Genomic DNA, 24,430 nt, shown 5'->3' on the forward strand with positions numbered 1-24,430 from the left:
ATGCAGTTCTAATTCTGTGTGTTCTCCAGAGTGAGTATTATAGAACTGATATGTGTGTTAGCCCAGGGGTTGGCCAGCTGTGGCCATATCTGGCCTTCAGCCTGTTCTTGTATGGCCTGTGAGATAAGAATGCTGCTCATGTTTTCAAATACTTGGAAAAAATAAAAATTTATGACCCATAATTTTTATGAAATTCAACTCTCAGTGTATATAAATAAAGTTATATTGGAGCACGGTCACATTCCTTTATGTGTAGTCTTTGACTGCCATATTGCTGAGCTGCAGAAGGAAGTAGTTGCAATGGAGACTGAATGGCCAGCAAAGCCTAAAATGACGACTAGCTGGCCCTTTATAGGAAACGTTGGCCCACCCTTGTGTTAGCCTGTTGCTGTGATCTCTGATTTTCACCAGCATTGAATACAGCCATCTAGCCCTTCATTTAACTCCCTTTACCAAAATCTTACCAAAGACCTCTAAAATTCCCCAGTGGCAGATGACCTTGCAGTCAGTAGGGTACAGTAGTCACCCATCTAAACAGAAACACCTTCAAGTGATGTTTTAGACTCATCCCTTGTTACAGATCCCGCTGGGCCATCACTTGGACTTCTCCAGTGGGGGCCAGGCCGTGTCTACTATGCTGGTTCTGTATTCCAGCCTCTGCCTGTGAGCATGTTTATTGCCTTCTAATTTACATATCAAAAAGGCCATTATTGTGTTCTCACTAGCTCTGCCTCCCAGTTGCGGGGGAGGAAATAACCCTCCGTTTTCCCGAGGCCATTCGCTCCACCTTCGCTCTCTGTCCCATTCCTCCTGATGCCCAGGACCCACGTCAGTGCATCCCCTTTTCTGTAGACTCTTGTTTTCTCCACTGTTTCTCTTCTGTTCTCATTCTATTAATATGCTGGTCTTTTCCCTTATCCTAAAACTCTCCTCCCTTGAATTTCATGCTCTGCAAACTACAACCCTGTTTCTTCCTATTTTTATGGCCAGATCTCTCTAGAAGGAGTTATTTTTTTCTTCCTCATCTTATATCTGCTTGATCTTGTAACACAGATTTCAGCTTTAGCTCCTCTGTTGAATCTGCTCCCCTCAGTGGCCCAGTTGTCCAGCGAGTTGCTCTTTCTTAGTCTTTACCCTGTGGGACCTCTCTGCAGTAATTCCCATGTTAACTGCTCTTTCCAGGTTGCAGTCCCTCATTACCTTTAGTGTTTTGGGGCTCTACTGATCCTTGAACTCCTGAATTCTCTCAGTGACCTTTCTTGGTCTCTGTTACTGAGTCTCCCTTTATCCACTCGTAAATGTTCCTAAGTCCTTTCCTTATGTACGTTCCCCGTGGGTGATTCCATCTCTGCCTGTGGCTTCATCTAACACCTGCTTGTTCATGTGCCCCAAATTCTTCCTCTCTAGCTTCTTTCCCGAACTCTCAGCTCCTACATCCCCGCACGTCGGCATGTCCTGTACCTGTCTTGGACGGCTCATCTCTCCTCACGAAGCGTGCGTATCTCACATTGATGGCTTCAGTGTCTCCGAAACCGTGGTGTTAGCTGTGGCCGCTTCCTTTCCTCCACTCCCTGTGTTCATTCGGGTACCGGAGACTCCTCTTCAGCTCAGCCGTGGCTTCGTTAACATGGTTCTCATCGAACGTTCTGCTGATCGTCCTGCTACCTTGTGATGTCCCACCAGCTCTGCTGTGAAGCCTCCTAACTGGTCTTCCCGTCCTCACTCTCTGCCCGTATCGTCCATCTTCTAAGTGACGATTTATGTCCTCTTCATAAAGCGCGTATCTGACCACGCCTTTCTGCTTCTCAGTCAGAGCTAAAGCGCATCCTCCTGAGGGCAGTAAGAAGCTGCTGGCCCAGCTCTCCTCCCTCGAGCCCGTGCCTCAGTCCAAACCACATTCACCATTTCTTGGCCGGGCTTTTTGTCTTTGTCTTTTGTCTTGCTTCCCTGGCTTCACATAAAAGTTATTTCTGCCTGGAATGGCATTGTACCCTGCAGGATAAACCCCTCAACCTTCAAGAGCCATGTTGAACATAATGTCTTCTGGTGAAGTCTTTGGACTCCCTCAGAAAGTGAGTCACCATCTTCGCTGCGTGAACGTACCTCACGGTGCCTTTGTTCCACTTGCTCTGTCACATCACGTGCGTATCTGACTGGCCTGCCTTCCGCACTAGCTGGTCTTCAGAAATTGGAGTGGGGGGGAGGTGAGCAATCATCATATTTTATCCATCTCCGTATCGGCAGCATCTGGTACATTAGAGCCCCATGGTGGGGGCCTGCTCAAGTGAATAGAGAAATGAATTTTATTTTATTTTATTATTTTTTAAAGATTTTATTTATTTATTTGACAGAGATCACAAGTAGGCAGAGAAGCGGACAGAGAGAGGGCGGGGGGAAGCAGGCTCTCTGCTGAGCAGAGAGCCCGATATGGGGCTCGATCCCAGGACCCTGGGATCACGACCCGAGGCGAAGGCAGAGGCGTTAACCCACTGAGCCACCCAGGCACCCTAAGAAATGAATTTTAAAAAGCCAGTGGTAGCAACGGGGCCAGATTTCTCAGAACAACTGTGGAGCAGGGAGATAACCATGTGCTGTGTGTGTCTTTGAAAGATATTTGCATCATTGCTGGAGACTGACCTTTCATGTTTTTAGGTTTTGGTTCTTTTAATATTTGAATGAAGGAATGAGTCTGGAGGTGCTCTGTAAATATTGGGTGTCTGCGGCTTTCTGGAGAACTTCACGTTTTTTGTTTTTTTAAATTTTTGGCTCGGGGTAAGTACACAGGGTCTTGCCTGTGAAGATTCCATTAAGAGTTGGCCAGTCTCTCAAGGAAGATCCTGGGTTAGGCAATGAGGGAGAAGAATATAAATTGGGGTAGCTGAGAGGAGCCATGAGCAAGGAGATACAAACTTATGACTGACTTAGCAGTTCTGTGAATTTTAATACAGCAGATCTGAAATGTGTTTTTAATGAGTTTTCATCAGACTTACTAAGAACTGAAGAAGTAAAACATGTCATATAGGGCTGCTCTAGACTGATTTCTCCACACTTCCTGGGATCATTCTGGCCTTCTAGGCGATGACCCTGGATCTCCTGCTTCGCATGAGAGAGAAGAGGATGTGGCAGGTTAGACTGAGCCACCGTCCTACAAGCTGCGCTTCTGCCTTTACCTTCTTCCTCTGAGGGATGAAAGGGTAGAAGTAGGAAAGGTGAGGGCTTGTTTCCAGAAAAACCTCCTGCCGTATCCTAGTGTGTTCCTGCTGCTGTAACAAAAGACCGCAGAGGAGGTGGCTTATAAATGGCAGTGGTTTTATGGCTCGCAGTTCTGGGGGCTGGCCCCTGCGATCCGGAGCTGGTGGGGTCCGGGCTCGGGCTCGGAGGGCCGTCTGCCGGGCCGCGCCCTTCTCCTGGTGCCCTCGTGTGTGGAAAGAGCTTGGGAGCTCCGTGGGGCGGCCTCTGTAAGGCTCTCGTCCAGTTCACCAGGGTTCAATCCTCCGGACGTAAGCTTCTCCCAGAGGCCCCACCTGTAATACCTTCCTCTTTGGGGGTTAGCACGTCACCACGCATTTTGGGGGACACAGACGTTCAGACCACAGGCCCTGACTGGAAATGCTGCTGCACGGTTAGAAGCCAGCAGAAGTAAGAGCGCTGCCGTCCAGGACTGACTGCTTCACCTAACTCAGAGGCTACCCCGTTGGAAGTGGGATTGATAGAAATTCCATGGAACGCTCTCTTAGCTGTTGGTGAACAGTTCCTTGGACTGTAAGAAGTGGTAGCGTTTCAAGAATCTGAGGAAGCTGTGTTGCCTTCTTGCGCGGTTTCCTGCCAACTCGTGTTCTCGGCGCGTCCCTGCACCTTAACCGTCCCACGCAGCGTTGCAGGAATGAGCTCGTCGTGAGAGCGCGACCCCCGTTTGATCTTGCTGTGTCAGGGACCCAGCCATAGCGCCTAGCCCTCAGAAGCTGGACACCAGAAGCTCACACGAACGTGAACACGAAGCTCAACACCTTCGTAGTTATTAGGAAGTATTAAAAAATTGTGCTCCTATAGGTGTATTTCTTCATGGAGTCTTTAGCTGGGCTGAAAGGTCAAAACTAACTTCTATCTTCAAAGATACTGTGTATATTGAATTATAGTTAACACGTTTTAAAAGTTGAGCAGAATCATTTAGAGGTTAAGGTAGGAATGGTAGAATGGTTTGAAATAAGGAATCTTAGGAAACTCGGCTTCGACTGCTTACTATATGCCAGACGGTGTGCTAGGTACCGAATGGCTCTCTCTGTGGGGAGAAGGAAGTGTGAGGAGGATTGTTCCTGGAAAGTGTTCTAGCCCCGCCTTCTTGTTGAGCTCGTAGCTTCATGGAGCACCAGTCTTGAGGGATGTCCCTGAGCTCGTTCGATCAGTTACACCTTTTCCTTTTATATAAGTGAAGTCATATTCTTTCTTATATTTGATTTTGATTCTATGCAGAGACCTATATATTCAACAAAAATTTGAATATTTACTGTGTTTTCTATGAATCTAGGTAAGATGTGGAAGGAATGTCCTTGTTGCTGGGCACTTTTATTGATAGTTTTCAGAGTAGAGACTTAAATTTAGATTCTTTCTTAAACCTATCCTGTCCTTTGTGAATTGGCTCTGTATCATCACTGGACCATTTAGCAAATTCAAGTTTCTCTTGGGGGGTGTATTATACTGAATGATGTACAAAAATAGCTTCACAGATTTGTAATTTATTTTTTAAGTCTGGCAACTTTAGAGATGTACCAAAGATAATTGACCATTAGACACTTTTTGGCAGAAAGATGAGGGACCCGTCTGTACATTAGTTCTTGATCAGATTTTTTTCAGTAGAAGATGCTTTTTAGAGGAGGGAGGCACGGTAGAAGGTTTTGCTGCCCGCGGGTGTTAGCAAGGAAGCCGGAAAACCTAGAGGCGGGCAGCAGGGCCCAGTGGCGGGGAAGGGTCCTGGCGAGATGATCCCGTGTGCCTTCCAGGTCCTGTGTGCTCTGAAGAGCCTCCGTGGTACTTTAATGGAGGAAAGAAATACAGTTTCAGTAGTATCTGACAGACGCAGCTGTGGTTGTGAGTTCAGAGCAGGCTGGCGGGGGGCGGGCTGGCGCGGGCAGTGGTGGCGAGGGGTAGGTTGGTGGTGGCAGTGGTGGTAGGGGGCATCCTGGCAGGAGGCAGTGGTGGCAGCCACAGGCTGGCTGAGGAGTAGACGGGCGTGCATCTGGTGCAGGGTGGCGAGCATCTCGATCCAGAAGCTGCAGTAGGATGGGAGAGCATGCAGAAAAGAGCGTCCCGGGAGGCAGTCCAACTTAAGGTGTTTGGGAATGAAAACCTTCAGTGCGCCCTGGTGTTTGGGCCCAGCTCTGCTCTTCAAGGGTTGGAATAGAACCAAAAATTAGGAGTCCATGCCACCTTCAAGTTTGAGAAGCATTTGAGTTACAGGTAGCACTTTGTAGTTGGAGTATAAGGCAACATAACTGCTGTTCAGAACGTTATTAGCGATTTTCTCCTATAACAGCATTGTCTTAGTCCATTTTTAGGGTCATTGCTACCATCACTGAGCCTCTCAAATAACTTACCATCCTCATATGAAAAGTCCTTGAAATTGATTGAAAAAGATAAAATGGCCCTATAGAAGGTTCTTTTGTTTTATGCTCTAATGCTTCCCGGGGGCACCTCACTGGCTCCCTCAGTAGAGCAGGTGACTCTATGAGTTTAAGCCCCACATTGGGGTGTAGAGTTTTCCTCAAAAAACAAACAAGCAAACGTAAAAATGTGTCCTGTTATAATTCGTGTAATCCTCCGGCTGCAAAATGAAGAATAACTAGGATGTGATGGCTTCCGCTCCTTTCCCCCTCTCCGACTAACCACAGCCTCGGGCACTGTTCTAACGTTGCTGTTTTGTTAGCTTGCCCCCAGGGTAATTCTCCTCCCTCTTCTTAAAACCCTCCCTGCAAAGGACAATGTAGAGCATTCTTTGTTGCAATAGATGCTAATTGTGTTCTTAGTGGGGATCTTGCTGTCAGAGCCACAATCACTGTGCCTTTGTGCCTGGAGGCTGGGGCACAGTAGTCACTGTGCCCAGCAGTGAATGCTGTTTACTCGGGATGCGTTGTCGCCGCATCTGCGGGTGAGAACACGCAGTTACTGTAATTTGCCTGGCAAGTGATCAAACATCATCTGTTAAGCGAGTTAGCCGTTCACAAAGAGCTATTGATTTTCTTTTTAAATATAGAATTTTAACGAGAAGCTTGGAGTCCTAGAGATGGAAGGTGTGAGAGCAGCTACCTCTCGTATTAACCCCCATCTTTCAGGGTATTTGGGGATGAGGTTCACGTATCTCGAAGTTAAGGGACTGGGAATGCTGGCTCCACGGGTCTCCGCTCGTAGTGACATATTGGGGAAGTGAGGTGACTGTGAGTTGGGGACGAGTTTTCTCCGCTGTGGCCCCTTCCAGACACTCGCGAGTTCCCAAAGTGGGGTCACTGTGGATGCAGTTTCTTCGCTTAGCTCGTTCACCTCCCGTTCACCTCCAGAGGGAAATGATTCTGTTTTACATAGTTGTTGGACTAGGATGGTACTTAAGTCAAGAACTCTTGCTGAAATAAGAGGAAATGTTTTGCTCTTTTAAATCACCTTGGTGATTGTTTGCAAGGATGTTAAGAATCCCAGTGTGGGAACCGATTATTTTCTCAATCCCCACATCCCACAGTTTCTCTCTCTTCACCCCACTGCCCATCTGTGAACACTTTTCGGCTGTCTGTGCATCAGCAGTGCTGGCGGAGAGTGGTCTGGGGCCTGCCTGTCACAGCAGTCCCCTGTACACTTGCTTCTCCAGGTTTTGTCCCATTTCCAGCAAATACAAACCCAGTTATTGCTTTAAGTGAAGTTTAACCTCATCTGTATTTCTTAGGTGTTCCCTCCTGTCCTGCTTATTAGTACATGTTGAAATAGTTGCTTTTCAGAAAAACAGATGTTCCCAGCACAGTAATTTGCATCCCTTGAAGGGAAAGTATTTGACATTTGTTGCTACTTAGGTTTTTACAATTTGAAGTCTTTTTCATGATCACTAGGTCTTAGGAATAGCAGGGGCCGGCAATTTGGGAGAAGGGAAGTAAATTAAATAGGCCAGGCGAAATAATGTAGGAATTAAATCATTTGTCCACTAGAGGTAATATTCCTTTTTGGTCCTTATTTTAAAGTATTGATGTAATAGTATGTACCATCCTATCTTTCATGTTACATAAGGAACACGTGTTCCAGATAACTGGGAAAATATTTTTTATAAAAAAATAAACAGCAAATCACCAACTGATCTCTTCACCTGTCATCAGAAATAGCGGTCATTAAATTTTGTGTCCTTCTGTGATTTTTGTATTGTTTTTCCCTAAGTCTGGTTTTGGACTCATGGCAGCCACTCAGAAAGGCAGTTGTCCTGTTAGGTTTGTCCCGTAAGCCAAGAGCAGTTTTCTATAAAAAATTTTTGACCAACATTTTCTGATACTAAATGGGTTGGAAATTAATCTTAGGAACAAAAAAATATAGGACATACATAGTTAATATTAACATTCCCCACAATTTCTAATTTTGACCTTTTAAAGACACCTTTTATATATACTACAAAACACTTAAATCCTTGTGCAGAAATACAGAGTAGAAAAGAACATTTCTAATGTAGAAATTCAAAACAAGTTTTCATTATTACACAGGTATATTGGCTTTAATCAAGCTGATTACTAATTCTTAAATGAAGGTATCCATAGGAATTCCTTCCGTAGGAAATGGCCTATACTTACATATTTCTGCCTTAATAAATGGAAGTCATTTACGATGAAAAGTTGCTTTGTCTTTTCTTTTTTTTTTTAACCTCTTCCCTTTCTCCCTCTGACAAATCAACATCTGCTTCCGGATAGCTAACTGCTGCTGTTTATTTTCTGCTTCTGTGACAGCGAGCCGATGGCGGAATCCCTTCTCTTCAAAGGTCTCACTGGCTTTTCCTTACAGTCCTGTTGCAAGACTCAGCCCTTATAGCAATGGCATTAATACTCCCAGCTTCTCTAAAACCTCAAATAAAGCAATACTAACACCTGAAAGAACAGGTAATCTTTAAACTTCTTGACTAGCTGCTTGCCTTGTCAGTCTGTAAGAACAGCATAAAAATCCTCTTCCCTGGACAGTGGAGGGCGATCTTGTGCTGGACAGTGTGTGCTGCACACTTTGGGTACAGAGAGGAGCCCAGCAATCCGTGTTTTAGCATCAGTAACGTGCTCTCCATTGTGTGTCGTAGGCAGTTTCCCCTTGTTAGCAAAGACGTGTATGTCTGGTGACGTTTCTGAATGCCTAACGTGCTTTTAATATTCAGTGTTGAACACAAGTTAGGTATTTTGTTAGGATTCAGGAAGATAAGGCTTTTGTGTCTTTGGTTTTTGTTTTTTTTTTAATTTTATTTTTCTGATAACTTTTTTTTTTTTTTTTTTTTTTAATGAAGCCAGGGCTATGCAGAAAAAATAGCCACAGTACCTTTTTGTGAGATGACATTCTCTTCCTTTCCCTATGTCCGCACTGGTGTGATTCCATTCCTACAGCTTTTCTCCCTTTGGGTCCTTTTCTTCCTTCGTTCTCTTACCCAAGTTGTTGCTTTTTTTACTTTTGTGGGTGACTACAAGTCTCCTGTGACTGCTGTGCTCCCTCCTTTATTAAGGTTTTGTGTATGCTTCTGTGTATATATGCGGGCCTTTTCTGTGTGATATTTGTATTCAGAGCATGGCTTGTACCTGTTTGAGAAAAATTTATTTGATTATAATTTAAAAATCAGTTACTACTGGAGATAAGCATATCTGATTATTAATTGAAAGCGAACATGGATATGTATTATATAATGCCTTTAGATCTATACTTATGTAATGGGATGTGGATTTCAGCATTGGTGACAGATGTTTATTTTCTAATTTTAACTCAGTCTACCCTCTTAACAGTTTTTTCTTGGTGTATAGTACAGAGTGATTTTTTTTTTTTAACTGTGAAAATTGAATTTGTAAAAAATTGTTTATGTGAATTATGGACATGTGAAAGATATGCATATTGTCTCCCTGTTAAATAGTGATAAGTTGGTCATTTTTGGGTGACACGAAACTAGAGAAAAAGTTGCTGACTTGATACAGGAAATGTCAAGCATGATGTAGACACCCGTTCTCCAGGCTAAATAATAAACCTGTTTGCTTTGGATTTTAGGTCACAGCTCCAGGGGCTCCCCTCTCAGCCCCCAGTCCTCTATAGACAGTGAGCTGAGTACTTCGGAATTGGAAGATGATTCTATCTCCATGGGATATAAGTTACAGGATCTCACGGACGTTCAGATCATGGCTCGTCTCCAAGAAGAAAGTACGTTCTTTTTAAATTAGAAAACTTCTTAAACTAGAGGCTTCTGCTTGGAATGTAAGGAGGCAGGGAGGCTCAGGCATTTCTCCCCAGGCAATGGGTAAACATTAAATGCTTTTTCTCATAGCAGCCCACCTTGGACGTGGGCCAGTTAGTGCTTCTCAGGTTCTCATGGGCATTAGAAGGTGTTAGGATGTACAAATGTATTATATATAAAGACATCAATCAGAACGCATTCGATATAAAGACATTGTGGTGTAGCTGCTATGGAAACTGTTTCTTAAAAAACCGAACACGCAATTTCTATAGGCCCCAGCAAATTGTGGTCTTGGGCACGTATCCCAGAACAGCAGAAATTTGTGTTCGCACAAATAGCTGTACATGTTTGCGGTGCATCATTTGTAATAGCCCCGAACTGGTGTGACCCCAGATGCCCTCTGGGCAGTGCATGATTCATGAAGCTGCGGCGCCCCGTGCCCTGGAGTGGCACCGTGCACTCCGCCGCAGGAAGGGGCAGACTGCTGCTGCCGGCGGCGTCTTGGATGAGGCTCCGAGGAATGATGCTGAGCGAAAAAGGATGACTTCAGACTGCATAATTCCATTTCTGGAACATTTTAGAATGAGAAAATTTTAAAAATGGAGGACAGATTAGTGGTTGATGGCATTTACAGACAGGGTGTGGGATCTTGGGGGAGGTGGATGTGGTGAAAGGGCAGCACGAGGGATATTTGTGTTTTGCGAGTTTTTGGAGCTGTTCGATATTTTGACCCTGGTGGTAGATATTTGATCCTACAGGTGATAAAATGCAGAGGACTTAATACTTACATTGACTGAGTAAAACTGGGAATATCTAAAAAAAAAAAAAAAAGTTGGGTTTATATCACAATATCCCAGCTGTCGTATTATTCTGTAATTTTGCAGAATGCGACTATTGGGGAAAGCTGGGCAGACTGCACAAGCAGTCTCTGTGTTCTTTGAACTGCATGTAAGGGTTTAGTTAACATAAGCTCAATTAAAATGCATTAATAAACTTCTCAGGATACATAATGATTGAAGAGAAGATAATTAGAAATGGGACAGTTTATCACTGGTTCTGCAGTAAAGTTAACCTGTTGTCTAGGAGTGAACTACGGCAGGGGTATTTATTATAAAGGCATCAAGAGGCACAGTGAGCTGTTGAGCACTGGACGGGGCTAGGCGTGTTCAGGTCAGCATAAAGTAGAAACAGCCAACTATCCTTTCACTGAAGCATGACCATTTCCTGCTTTCAGAATTAGTCAAGGCCATTATGAGATACAGTGTAATGATTACGGAGAGTTTCAGAAGATACACTTTGAGGGGCAAAGAGACGGTTTTATGTTACTATTCAGCAGTAGTAAGATAACAGCGACTTATTCTGAAAACATATGGCTAAACGATTAATGTCACTTCCTGCTTTTAAGAAATTGTGGTATTGGTAATAAGGTGAATAACTAGAAACTTCCATTTTGACTATTTTTAGATGGTTGTCATTTGGGATGACCCAAAACTATTGAAGTGTCAGTATGCTTTGAAAAAGATAGTATTAGTAATAAGTAGCACAGAGAAGCGACCTTGTAAGGAAATATTTTGTAGCTTGGGTTTTGAACTTTGCTTTGACTTTGGAAAGCTGGGGCTAGGGACAGGAGGAGTTCCTCCCCGGTAGGAGATGTGATTATTTTTATTAGCTAACCCATAACATACTATTCATAATGATCATGCGTAGCTTTTCCTAAGTATCTCTCCAGATTTCAGAAGGGATCATTTGGGGAAATTGACAGACACTGAATGATGAACTGTGGCAGTATATCTAGTCTTCTCTGGAATTGGGGCGGTCTTTTTGCAGAACAGAACCGTATAATATTGGACACCTGTTTGGTGGGTAAATGTGTCTGTTTTCTTGGGATTTAATAAACCATGAGCAGGATAATGGCTCTTAATTTGAGTTGTTTACCTGGCACACGTTTTCTTCTGATACTTCATTGCCTCTTAATTTTTGCTAGGTTGAACTGTCTCCATAGGTAACACTGTTTCTTGTTGTCCCAGGTCTCAGGCAAGATTACGCTTCCACCTCAGCATCTGTATCCAGACATAGCTCCAGTGTGTCACTGAGTTCAGGAAAAAAAGGGACGTGTAGCGATCAAGAATATGACCGCTTCAGTCTGGAGGACGAGGAAGAATTTGATCATTTGCCACCACCGCAGCCTCGTCTTCCAAGATGTTCATCTTTCCAAAGAGGCATTCCCCACTCACAGACTTTCTCCAGCATTCGGGAGTGTAGGAGGAGCCCCAGTTCCCAGTATTTTCCTTCAAATAATTACCAGCAGCAACAGTATTACTCACCTCAAGCCCAGGCTCCAGATCAGCAACCAAATCGGACCAGTGGAGGTAGGTTATATGTGCCCTTTGGACTTTATTGTGCTTTGAGCTTTATGTGTGGTAGGAAATGGCTTTTAGGTCAATGTAAATAATTAGTAAATGTTTCCCAAACTTACGAAGTAAGTCTTTAGGACCTTATCGGTTTGGTCTAAGTTAAAATCTAAAACTGACCAGCGTCTGATGACGTGTCCCAGATTTACAGACTTAGGGCTTCAAAAAAACACTGTGATGTGGCCACCACAGAATGGGTTATGCGTGGGGGGCATCTTTGTGCGGTGGCTCTTTCAGGACAGGATGGGCAGGGGGTGCTGGTGGAGTTCACAGGGGAGTCCCGTGGCGGCCTCCACGCCGAGCCGTGGCTCTTCCTCTATCCCACCAGCTGAGTGTCCGGCCTGTTCCCAGCATGGAGTGAGGAATGGGAAATGTACACAGTGATGCTCATGCGCATCCAGATTAAGGACAATTCTGGATGTGTCTCTCCCTCGGACATCTAGAAGTGGGGTCTGTGTAGCAGGAGGGGTAAGGAGGCTGATACCTGGCTTGCTAACCGCAAGTTGGTCTGCCCCAGTGTCACGTGGTGGGTCAGAGCACGTGTCCTCTCCTGTACGTTTTCCTTTCTCCTTCCTTTCTCCCACTTCGCCATTTGTTTTCCAGGACTTACAGTCCTTGACCTTCAACAAACTGTAGGGAGAACAGTCAGGTCCTCTTCTAAGCCTGGTATGCTTTTACAGTAATGACCAGCCAGACTTCATCCACAGATCCCATACAACATGGAGAAATAAACCAGATATATAATTATAATTATAGCTTCTAGTTATTATATAGCACCATTTCTGGGCCCAGGAGTGATTAAACAGCTTATTTCAAAGTACTGCAAGGCCAGATACAGATCGTATTTGTGATTACCCGTTACCATTTTTTTTAGTTTTCTTCTTCTGGACTTTTACCTTTCATGCTAACTGAAAGATCATTTGAAAATATTGAACATTTAGTCATAATTTCCCTTTGAGAACCTTTAGATTCCAGATTTAAAAGAAAAATCGGCAGCTATGTCATGTCATAGTAACTCACCTTACTCAAGCTCATAATATCAGAAAAAGCAATGTGTTTCACGTGCTTAATGAAAATCAGCCTCATTTTAAAATTGAGGAAAGGCGCCCTAAGAATTGTTGCTCTAAAGGCTGTCAGGTGTCCTCGAAGAGCCCAGCCGACCCGCAGACGCCAGCTCCGCGTCTTGATCAGCGTTGCCAGCGGATCGTTGTCTTACCTTAGAAAAGTGGCTTTACCTTACACCAAACACCACGGTGAAAAGGATTAGGATTCCTTGGAACTGTGCTATGATGGTTCCCGTTAGGAAAGCAGAGACCGATCACCGCTTAGTGTCCTGACTGTGGTAGTTTTAGTTTTCCTTAAAGCTCTGGTCTCCACATACAAAGGAAAATGGACTACAGAGGCAGTCGGCTGGACTGGACTTGTGCCACCTAGCGGTGAGGGCACAGGCTCACGAGTCCAGTCCCATCCTTCCAGGTTTCTCAGGTCTGTGAACTTTGATTTCTTTGGCTATAAATGTGGCCAAATAATACCTCTTCTTAGAAAACTTAGGTATAATTTCGCATCAGACCACCTGGTGCGTATTCTCCCAACCTAAGGAAGAAACAAAATAATTACTCTTATTTTGGAGTATATGTACTGAAGAAAGGGAAAAAGGTTGCCTCCCACCCACTTTTCAAAGAAAATAGGACTCACTGGCTTGCCTGGGTGGCTCAGTCATTTAAGGGTCCAACTTTTGATTTCAGCTCAGGTCGTTGTGTTGTGTCAGCATTGTGTTCTGGGCTGGGTGTGGAGCCAGCTTGGAATTCTCTCCCTCTCCCTCTGTCCTTCCTCTCCGCACGTGTGTGTGTGTGTGTGTGTGTGTGTGTGTGTGTGTGTGAGAGAGAGAGAGAGAGAGAGAGAGAGACTCAGCTGAGCCTTCATCTGTTACCACAGAATATCATTTGAGCAAAATTGTGAAATAAGAATGATAACTTGAAAATATCAAATATTTTTCTAAATCACCAAAATAGTATGGATAGCAGAGAATGATTATTCAATCATTGATTCATTTAAAAATAATTAAAAAGAAACCAGAAATGCATGTTTATATTTATTGCTTCCATAGCTCCTATACTACCTAGATTTAGAAGGGAGGGCTCTTAAAAAGTTACTAGAGTATTTATAGGGGTAAAGAATTAAAAGGAGCATATTTGGAATCATTTGCCAGATGTGAAAATTGACTAAATCTTGTAGGATCTTTACTCAACGTAAAGGATGTTGATTGGGCAGGGATTGTAAGCACTGTTGGCTCGCGGCCCTCCCTTGCACCCTTGTATTGATTGGGAGGCCAGATTGGATTGGTGGGTAACTGAGTATCTCCCTTCCCAAAGATTCTTTAATCTCTGTTTTTCTAGAGGGGTAAGTGCTGGTGCCACTTCATTATGAGAAAACTCATTCAAATTCTTGCCTTGGTCTATTCCTCCAGCTTCCTGCTGCGTCTCAGTACTTGAGGGTAAATTGCTGATTTCTTGTGAAGATGGAAATAGAGTGTTATTTTTGATTCCTTGAATATTAAAGTATATATGATCATTAACATGTTCCAAATTGTTTGACAGGAAAGGGTACTTCATTTCCAGATGGTCCCTGACACAGCTTGGAGGTCACAGATAAACTCCCGGAGGAGTCATGTTCTAAATATTTACACTTGGAAGCCTTTATTTTTAAGAGCGTATTTCACGTTTAAAGCTTTGTGAAGCTGACTTGATGTTCACATGAATAAAGATTGGTTTTGAAAGCCAGATGCGTCTGGATGAACCATCTAACCACCACATCTAATGCGTGAACCTTGATTGATCATGGTTTAGGGGGAGAAGTTTAAGAAAGACTTTTTAATGTTTGGAAAATTTTGTGTATGGATTATTAAAAACTGTTGTTAATTTGTTTATAGTCATGACAGTATTGTGATTCTACAGAATTTTCTTAGGCGCTTCCTAAGATTTCAGAGTACCTGAGTACAAATTTCAAAGAAAAGAGCTGCAGTTAAGGAATGTCATAGTTAGGGACTAACGTACTAAAGTTCAGAATATCAGGAAGAAAATGAATCCTGTGTGCTTCATGGAAGTCATGGCATCATATTAAAATTGAGGGAGAGGGTCACATGTCAAGATGTCTGCAGCTCGTGTGGTTTAACAACCACAAACAAGTGTATGTTTATATATGGAGATGAATTAATTATGGCAGAATGAAAACAACTAGTATATCTAGGTGGAAAACAGATGTTTATGATACTACCTTTCAGCTAGATATATGGAAACTTTTATGGTAAATAGTTTGGAAACTTAGAACTACAGAAACACAATACATATTCTAAATAATGGCATATAATTCCCGGTGCCTCCCTTCAGCTTAAATATATATAGTTGAAGTAATTTAGTCTTGCATTGAGATAGGCCCACCTTTCATGCCAGTTATTATGATATTCAGAAGATCTAAGCGTTGACTCTAAGATTTATCCATTCTCTCTCCTTTCTCCAGCATACACAGAAATAACATTTGCAGAATGTATTAAATCCTCCTGCCCGGGGTTAGCAACTTTAGCAAGAATTTGGGAATACGAGGCGTATGGTTGTTAAAAGTAGGCCTCAAGGAGATAATGAGGAAAATGGTCGAGAAATCTAACCGTCACTGGCAGTGTCTGAGCATAACTCTAGAAGTATCCACAGGGAGTAAGGACATGGTGTGGGGGTGGTAGATCCCTCAGCTCGGGGCTATATAGAAGTTAGTGAGGTCAATAGAATTCTTTCTGGTCTCCTACCTTAGTCCTCTCTACAGTTTATTATACCTTTTCATGTTTATGATGTAAGTATCCTTACCGTATTTGTTTAATTTTCTGTCTTTTCCCTAGAGTGTCCCAAGGAGGCAAAAGTTGTTGGATAGGGCTACAGAGGCTGGGTATAAGTGATGTAGAATGATTAGTGCAAATGGGTTTGGTTTTGTCCTCGGACACGCTTTGGATGAATGTTCAAGTACATCATTCGTTTTCTGATTTAGCTTGAAAGAAAGCGACCACAAACCTGAATGTCCTGACGAGTGTCTCTTTGTGCTTCAGGGCCTATACCAATAAAAATGAAACTATCGAGGCGAGTGGGGCATGTGTGAAAAGCACGAGATTATTACAATGGTTGGTGGTCCTCCAAAGTTCAAAATGTTTGAGTTTCAGAATATTATTTTCAATATTTGTTCCATTTGGGAGAAAAAAGAGTTAACGTTAAATTTATTTTAGGTTTTCTTCTTGGGATCGATAGTGGAAAAAAAGATTATGAAACCCTGGTGTAGATTATAAAACTCAGAGTCAGGGACTGTACGTGTCGTACACGGCCCGTACCCGCAGCAGCTACCATGCCTGGCACAGAGTATGTACACAGTGAATTCTGGTGCCCATATTCATTCACTCCCTCCACAAAGTGGGGACGCGTGGCCAAGTGGAGGGACCAGCGCGTCACAGGTGCTGGAGAGTGTGGAACATTTGGGAACTTGGCTCATCCACTGGGAGGCAAGTAGGCTGAGGGGTGGCAGTAGCAGGAGATAAGGCTGGGGAAGGAGGACAGAGCCCATACCTTGAAGGGTCTCACGTTGGCCATGCCTAGGGGCTTCCAGATGAAGGTGGGAATGGGGAAGATGGGTAGGAGGTACAGGACAGGGTGCTTGGAGACCAAGCAAGAGGGTTTCCTGACAATGTGGCTGGTAAATAGTGAGGTCCGAACCGGATGTAGTGGAGCATTCATTAACTGTTGTGCAGAACTGACAGGACTTGGGGGTGAGTGTATAGAAGGGGGGCGATTCAGAGGAGATGGCCCCAATTTCTGGATTAGAGGACTTGCTTGCTTGCTGGTCAGGGCAACCAGCTGGGCGGGGTAAGTGTGGAAGGAGCTGTGTGTGAAGGGGAGGAAGGAATGAATCCAGTTTCGTACTTGAACGGGGAGGAGGGGGGCTCAGCTTGGTGTTCAAATAGATGCTTTGTTTCCTGAGCTTGGGTGAGTGACCCGGAACCCGGACTTTAGTTTGGGGTCCCTCCCTGTGTCCTTTCCATGGTGCAGTCCTGCCTTGAATTCCCAGCTCAGCCTCACTGAGGTCTGTAGGCGGCTCTCTGCTGCCCCTTTGTGGCAGAACGCAGACTCAGCAAGGAGAATGACTGGAAGCGGTCTCTGGTTCGTGTCTCAGGAGGTTTAGAGGCCGACTCCTAGTTAAAACTTTACAGAACTTAATGGGGTCATAGTGATGTGTTGAGTGGGTATCTCAAAATACATCAGGGTAGAATTTTAATCATTCTTCCCATTTTTATATGCTTTTTTTTGTTAATATGTAACAATTTCTAACTAAGTGGCTGTAAGAGGATTCTGTAACCTCCCTTTGATACTATTTTATCCACTCACTGTATAGAAAAAAATAGCTAATTGATTAGCTAATCCCTACTTCTTTTTATGGAACACTTTTTTTTTTTTTTTAAACAGTATATTTGGTAGAACCTTCCTGGAGTTACTGCGTGTGTTCATAGAGAAGGTTAATTCCATGGTAGCTTGTTACAGTTCATAACACACGTGACAATTTTTATCTGTTCATGAACATATATCATTTATGTTTACTTTTGAAAGCAACCTATTTAATTTGGCATATGCTTTATGATTTTTAACTAAAATTCTTTTCTAGACAAGCTCCGGAGAAGTATGCCTAACCTAGCTCGGATGCCAAGTACAACCGCTGTCACCAGCAATGCCATCTCTCCGGTCACCGTGAGAAATAGTCAGAGTTTTGACTCAAGCTTGCATGGAGCCGGCAACGGGATTTCGAGAATACAGTCTTGCAGTAAGTATGATGAGTTGTAATTTTTTTTTTTTGTAAGTTTCATTTGTAACACATTTTTTTCTTTTGAGGACATAGCAGGAAATTTTTCTCCTTTTATTTTTTAACTTCATACGATTTAGTATTTTCATAAGTGCATATATTAATAAATTAATAATTAGTAAATTACAGTTAATCTTCACTATCCAAGGATAGCAGTAGAAGTACTACAGGGTGACTCATTTGTTCACTCACTGTCTAAACGAAGATAACCCCTGTTTTCCTCGCAGGTCTGCCTCTTTCTAGCTCGATCTGCTCGATGCCTTTCCTCCGAAGAAAGCACACTTGTTCAGTCTCGCTGTTACTTTGGTCTTGTTGTTCACCAGTCCAGAGCTTTGTTCTACCCAAAATGAAGCTCTGTTTCAGCATGTAGAGTAGTAGTTATCTGCTCCCCTTCAGCTCACTGCAGTCTGTCCTTCATTCTCTGTCTGCTTTACCCAGCAGTGAGCAGTGCAGTGAGCGGGAAATCTCAGATGCACGTGTGTTTATTTTCTGTGGGCATGTGGTGGTGCAGGTGTCCCCCTCCCATTCCGACTCATGCTGTTTATGTGGGTAGTTGGGATTAAGTCTGAGAATGACCCCTGGCAGGCGGACTCAGGGTCACAGTCTCAATAATGAGGTGGCCCAAACACAGGAGGCATGAAGTGTGTTCAGAGTGGGCCGACCAAGGGTCATCAGCCAGATGTCTAAATCTGCACCCAGAGTGACTTGAAGCCCTCCTCCCTGAGTCCAGTTTTGGGGTTCAAGTGGTATTTTGCCTCATGGGACCGTTTTTCTTTGTCTTTTTTTTTTTTTTTTTAAAGATTTTATTTATTTATTTGTCAGAGACAGAGAGTGAGTGAGTGAGCACAGGCAGACAGAGAGGCAGGCAGAGGCAGAGGGAGAAGCAGGCTCCCTGCCGAGCAAGGAGCCCCATGTGGGACTCGATCCCAGAACCCTGGGATCATGACCTGAGCCGAAGGCAGCAGCTTAACCCACTGAGCCACCCAGGTGTCATGGGACCGTTTTTCATTTCAAAATGGGAACTTTTACTCAGCTGGAGGAACGGTGCTAACTGGTTTTTATCTGTTGTCTTACTTAGCTCTGTGGTTTCTGTCCTGGCTCCCATTTTGCAAATGAAAAGAAAGCAACAGTAAAAGCTGTGCAGGTGAAGGAATAGAGCTAGAAACTGTTCTGATTACCCTGCAGTTTATGCCTTAAACCGCAAACGTATTCTGACTCCCTTGTGCTGTTCTTTCCCTTTCTTTATGCAGTCTTTGCTGTTTACTTTTATCCTGCAGTGCGAACACCACACATCCTTTGAAAAGGCTCCATTGATGACCTCAATAGATTTCCCCATAAAGTTCCGAAACAGATCTAGGATGGATTTGATTTTTGGTGCTCCCCTTTTTCGGTGTGTCATATTTCACAGTCTTTGTATTTATGGTCCACGCTAGCTCATCGGCTCCCTCTGGGCTTGGGCCCCAGCTTAGCTGATTTTCTGTGCCCTGTACCTGGCACCCTGCCTGGTATTTGATGAGTTTGCTGGGAAGGTTTGAATGCATGAATAAGTGAATGCCCTAGGGCTATCTTAGGCCTTGATCTGTTATACTGGAATTAATGACTTGTGTCAAGACCCAGAAGACAACCTATGGAATTTGCTGAGGGTGGTGGGGAGAAGGGAGAGCTACCACTCGACTGGGAGGGGAAGCCGGCCAGATAGAACACGATGACATTTAACTAACTGGGGTGAGCGCACAGCTCTCTAGTTGAGTGCAGGAGTCGCTAGTATTAGCGTAGAGTGGGAAAACAGAGTCGTGACAGTCGCAAATGTGGTAATGATTAGGAATTTTTGTTAACTCCAACTCCATGTGGGTTAATAGCATGATTTGAGTGCCAGAACAATGTATATGGATGTCCACAACAGAAAGTGGCCAGTTTTGACTGAAGTGCTCAGAAACTAATGGGGATCTGTCAGAAGGACATAGAAAATGCCTTGAAGTGCCCAGACACCGAATCTGTGACACTGAGGCCACAGAAAAAAATAATTCAAAAAGATTCTAACCAGTAGAGTAAATAATTACAGGTCCATATTTAATGGACAAAATATATAAATGGAGAAGGGGAAATTTTTCTTTATAGAATTCCAATTCATCAATGTAAAAAAAAAAAAGAAAAATCAATGTTTGAAAATCAAGCAGTACAATGAGAGAAGAAAAACCCTTCAGAGCATTGCTGTGTAAGAGAAGGTCAGTCATACACTTCTGTCAAATCTCAGGATTCTCTTCTCATTTACTTTTATTCGTAAGTGTTCCGAGTGATTATTATGTATACATTCTGGGTTTATATCTTGACGATCCCTAGTTCTGGGCCATTTTACTTTCTGGGAAACACAAAGGTAAGATAATGTTGAAAAGGCAACATGATATAGAAGGAGGGCCACTGGATTTGCAGTAAAAAAAAAAAAATCTGAGTTTGGGTCTTAATCATAAGTTCTTGAGTAAGTTATATGTTCTTGATTCTTGTTTTCTTATTTGTACAATTGGGATTTTGTCTTAACTCGCATCATTTTTTTCCACTTCTTTTAAAATACTCAAGTAGTTATCTTGAATAGTTATTGGTTTTGTATATAGGAGAATTTATAGGATGCTTTTCCTGAGTAACTTGTGTAATTTCATTTCAAATGATATGGATTGGGGTCACTGAAACCGTAGATAAATCTTAGAATTGGAATCTTCATAATATTCTTCTGACTCACTACCCTGGAACCCCTTTTCATTTTGATCTTTTTCCATGTCTCCCACCAAAGTGTTTGGAGCTTCTTAGTGGAAGTTTTCTGCCTCATAGATTCCTAGGTATCTGATTTTTTAAATATTTTTATAGGTAGTATTCTTTTAAAGTTTAGTTTCTGCTTTGCTGGTATTTAGAAATAGTTTTTCATGAAACCATCCCCAGAGCAACCATCAAATCCTAATGTCTTCCCATCAAGCATGGAAGAAACTGTCCTGTGAGAACTTAGGACTACCCAGAGTCTTTGGAGCTTCGTGGTGGAAGGGAAGGAGACTGTTGTTAGATGGGGCTTCTAGATAGAGTTACGTGCTCAGAAATGTTGCTAATGGACAAGACAGGTGACGTGTCAAGAATTAGAATTTCCGGGGCGCCTGGGTAGCTCAGTTGATTAAGCCTCTGCCTTCGGCTCAGTTCGTGATCCCAGGGTCCTGGGATCGAGCCCCACATCGGGCTCTTTGCTCAGTGGGGAGCCTGCTTCTCCCTCTCTATCTGCCTGCCTCTCTGCCTACTTCTGCCTACTTGTGATTTCTCTCTCTGTCAAATAAATTAATTTAAAAAAAATTGGAATTTTCTAGTACTCACTACTGTCTGGGACCCACATTTCAATTCTGTGTGTTCCCTTTCAGACTGCACTGGCCTTGAATGGGAGGTACATTTCCTGAGTTGGGTAGCCATGTAAGTTTTCTCTCTCGCCCCTGTCCTCTTCCTTTCTAGTTCCCTCCCCAGGACAGCTCCAGCACAGAATCCACAGCGTGGGACATTTCCCCGTGTCTGTGCGGCAGCCGCTGAAAGCCACGGCCTACGTGAGCCCCACCGTGCAGGGCGGCGGCAGCAGCACGCCTCTGTCCAACGGCCTCCAGCTGTACTCCAGCTCCGGCATCCCCACGCCAAACAAAGCCGCCGCGGTCGGGAGCGTGGGCCGCAGCGCCCTGCCCAGACCTTCACTGGCAATAAACGGGAGCAACCTGCCTCGAAGCAAAATTGCACAGCCTGTTAGAAGGTACGAACCTTTGTCCGCTCCACAGCCGCTTTTGCAGTTTGAAATTGGAAACCACAGGAACCATCCTCCCTTTTGGGGTCTCCAGCACGCTGCCGTGCATGACCTGACCTCTGACCCCCTTCCTCTGGAAAGTGCTGGGGTGGGGGGGCGTCCCTTCCTTCCTCCTCACTTCACTCCTTCGCTTTAATTCTCCAGGTAAGCTCCGTCTCTGGGGCGTCCGTGTATTTTCCTTCCCCCCAGTAATTTGGAGGGCCTTTCCTCTCCTTCAGGACTTCGCTCAGATGACCCCTCTGTCCACAAGGGCAAGTCCAGGGGCGGTTGTAGCCCCTTTTCTACCCCCTCCTCCTTCCCCTTTTCCCCCATAGCATTGATCACCATCCGAGGGACTACAGATTCTCCTGACTTCCTAGTTTACGGTCTGACTGTCCTCTCTAGAAATGTAAGCTTCATGGGGACGGGAGAGGGGGTGGTCATGAATATAAAACCCCAAGGCTAAGGACTGTGCCTAGCACAGGATAGAATTGTAAACATTTGTCAAAATAGTAATCTTTCATCAAAATAGGCAAATGCGTTAGGCAGGCGTATGCATGCACACCCTGTCCCCGGCCTGGCTGGGGACGGTGCCTTGATGATCCGGAGCTGGGCCTTTGTTAGCTTATGCCGGTGAAGTGAGTGTGGTCCAGCTGGAACTCTCCTTCTTTAAAATTTCAGATTAGTGGCAAGGCACATATCAGACAAGCCCATGGTCACGATGTGCCCTTCTTGAACTAGAGATCTTGAAGTGTTCTAGGTCAATGAGAATGGCACGTCAGGGATAGTTTTGGAATAGGAGACCGTGGAGGCAGTAACCGCAGACCGCTCCGGACCAGGAACGAGGCTGTGGACCCGGGGTGGCAGGGTAGGGGGGTGGATGGGTCACAGTGACGGTATGAAAAGGGGTGTTGCACGAGCAAGCAGCTTTCCCTTCTTTCTGTGGTAATATGTGTAATTATTTTCTGATTAGAATAGGTGCTCAGATAAAAAAAATTCAGAAACTATTAAAAGTAAACAAAAGTGAATGAACGCCTAATCCCGTTACTCACATAGAAAGCATTATGTTGCGTGTTTAATAAATCCTGGCTTATTCTCCCCCTGTAAATGCAGATGGGGTTATGTTCATGGCAGACTAGAATCCCATTATTTGATGGGTGTAGGTTACTGGGACCCTCCATTGGTCCTTGAATAGGTCTCCAAGCTAAGCCCGTCTCATGGTGGTCACTGCCAGGCTGTAGGAGAGGACGTCCTCCCAGATTTAGGCCAACGCTGGGTAGTATTCTTTGCCAGTAAGCTAGGCACATCTTTATTTGTAAGGCTGCAGATTACTTCATGTGAATTTGCTGTTTACATCCAAGGAAGTACCCATTTGTCTTTAGATAGAGTTTATCTTTCTCTTTCTGGTTTGAAAATACCCTTTGTCCACAAAGGGTATGTTGCAGTTCACACGTAACAACACCCACGGCAGTGCATGTGCTGAGAAGGGCAATTCCAGCCACGAGGGTCCAGTGCACGGCTCCCGGCACGCTCTGGAACATGCCAGTAACTGCTGGCCAAGTGCCGGGACTCCTGGGAGTGTGTTCACGGGTCCCTTTCCATCCCCGCAGTTTCCTGCAGCCTCCAAAGCCTCTGTCTTCGCTCAGCGCTCTGAGGGACGGCAGCTGGAGAGACGGTTGCTACTGATGATGCGGTTCGACGTGCCCCTGGAGCACGGGAAAGGAGTGGAAATGAGGGTCGAGTTACCTAGCTGGCTAGGTAACCGTGAGCGTCGGGATATTCTTTCCCTTCTGCATTTGAACATTTTGACTGCATTGTTTTTCAACGGACCAAGCGCCAGAGACTAATGATTGCACTTAAATATTTGCCCGAGAGAATACCGCACCGGTCTGGGAGCCGTGGTCGTGGTATCGTGACACTTAGATCTAGGGGGTTTTTGTAGAACTGCTACGTACCTGAACACTTTTCGAGGGGATTGAGATGTGTCGATAATACTTCCTTTGTCATGAGTTTGTTAAAGTAACTTGTTCAGTTTACTTACCTGTTCTAAACATCTTCCCGTTACATGTTCGGTATTTTAATACATTGCATATTTACAACTAGGTTCTATAATTTATGCTTCGAAGTTTACTTTTTTATAGTTTACAGGAATTTTATTTTTTGTGCCTATTTCTTTTTACACCTATGTGAACCACTATGGAACAACTTAAATTTTGTGCCATAAAAATATTTTTGTGGTAAGGTACTATTTTTTTAGCTCTAGGGATAGATCAGCAAAAATCCACCATACAATTTGAAAGACCTAATTTTATGTTGAATGAGCACAACCTGAGCTGAAGCATCGCAAGGAAGTAGCCAGTTAGTGGCTCTTGTCGTTTTCTTTGTTAATTTATTGTCATACATGGGTTTCCGATTTATAAAGGCATCACGGGCTCATTGCACTTAATACCTGCAGTGTTTGCTACTGTGCCACGATTGATTTTCACTACTTTATTACAGAGGATGAGAAACTGTAATGTTTTATTAACAATGCTTCTGGAAATGGATGCATTTTAAAGCAAATAAATCTTTTTGATAGACCTTTTACAAAACCCATTTGCACTAATGAATGCTTTCTTATGGTATATGACTTAATATTTGTTACTGTGTACACTGCTCTTTTGGAATGTTCAGAAATAAAGACTATTTCAGCAATACCAGGTCACGCATGGCTGTGCAGCATGGGCAGTAAAAACACCATCTCTGTGTTTCACTGTCGTTGTGAGAGCAGGCATTGCCGCTTCGTTCTTAGGCCGAACATCTATAGCTGACACTCACGTCTGTGAAAACTGTTTCTCCAGAATATTCCTGGTAAGAATGGGAGGTTTGAGTTTTGCAGTGAGGTGTAGGTTTTAGAACGGCCGTCAACTCAGG

General features: G+C 43.9%; 1 protein-coding gene across 1 annotated transcript in view; it reads left to right on the forward strand.

Annotated features, from left to right (window-relative positions):
* Nucleotides 1–24,213, forward strand: part of SLAIN1 (SLAIN motif family member 1) — a 58,076-nt gene extending 33,863 nt beyond the window's left edge. The window contains exons 3-7 of the mRNA XM_044249923.1: nt 9,244–9,393; nt 11,455–11,796; nt 17,527–17,682; nt 21,202–21,487; nt 23,128–24,213. Coding sequence (XP_044105858.1) covers nt 9,244–9,393; nt 11,455–11,796; nt 17,527–17,682; nt 21,202–21,487; nt 23,128–23,203 — 1,010 coding nt within the window. The 3' untranslated portion in view covers nt 23,204–24,213. The remainder of the gene's footprint in view (nt 1–9,243; nt 9,394–11,454; nt 11,797–17,526; nt 17,683–21,201; nt 21,488–23,127) is intronic.
* Nucleotides 24,214–24,430: the final 217 nt, after the last annotated feature.

The sequence above is a fragment of the Neovison vison genome, chromosome 5, assembly GCF_020171115.1.
Source record: "Neovison vison isolate M4711 chromosome 5, ASM_NN_V1, whole genome shotgun sequence".
NCBI classification, from domain to species: domain Eukaryota; kingdom Metazoa; phylum Chordata; class Mammalia; order Carnivora; family Mustelidae; genus Neogale; species Neogale vison.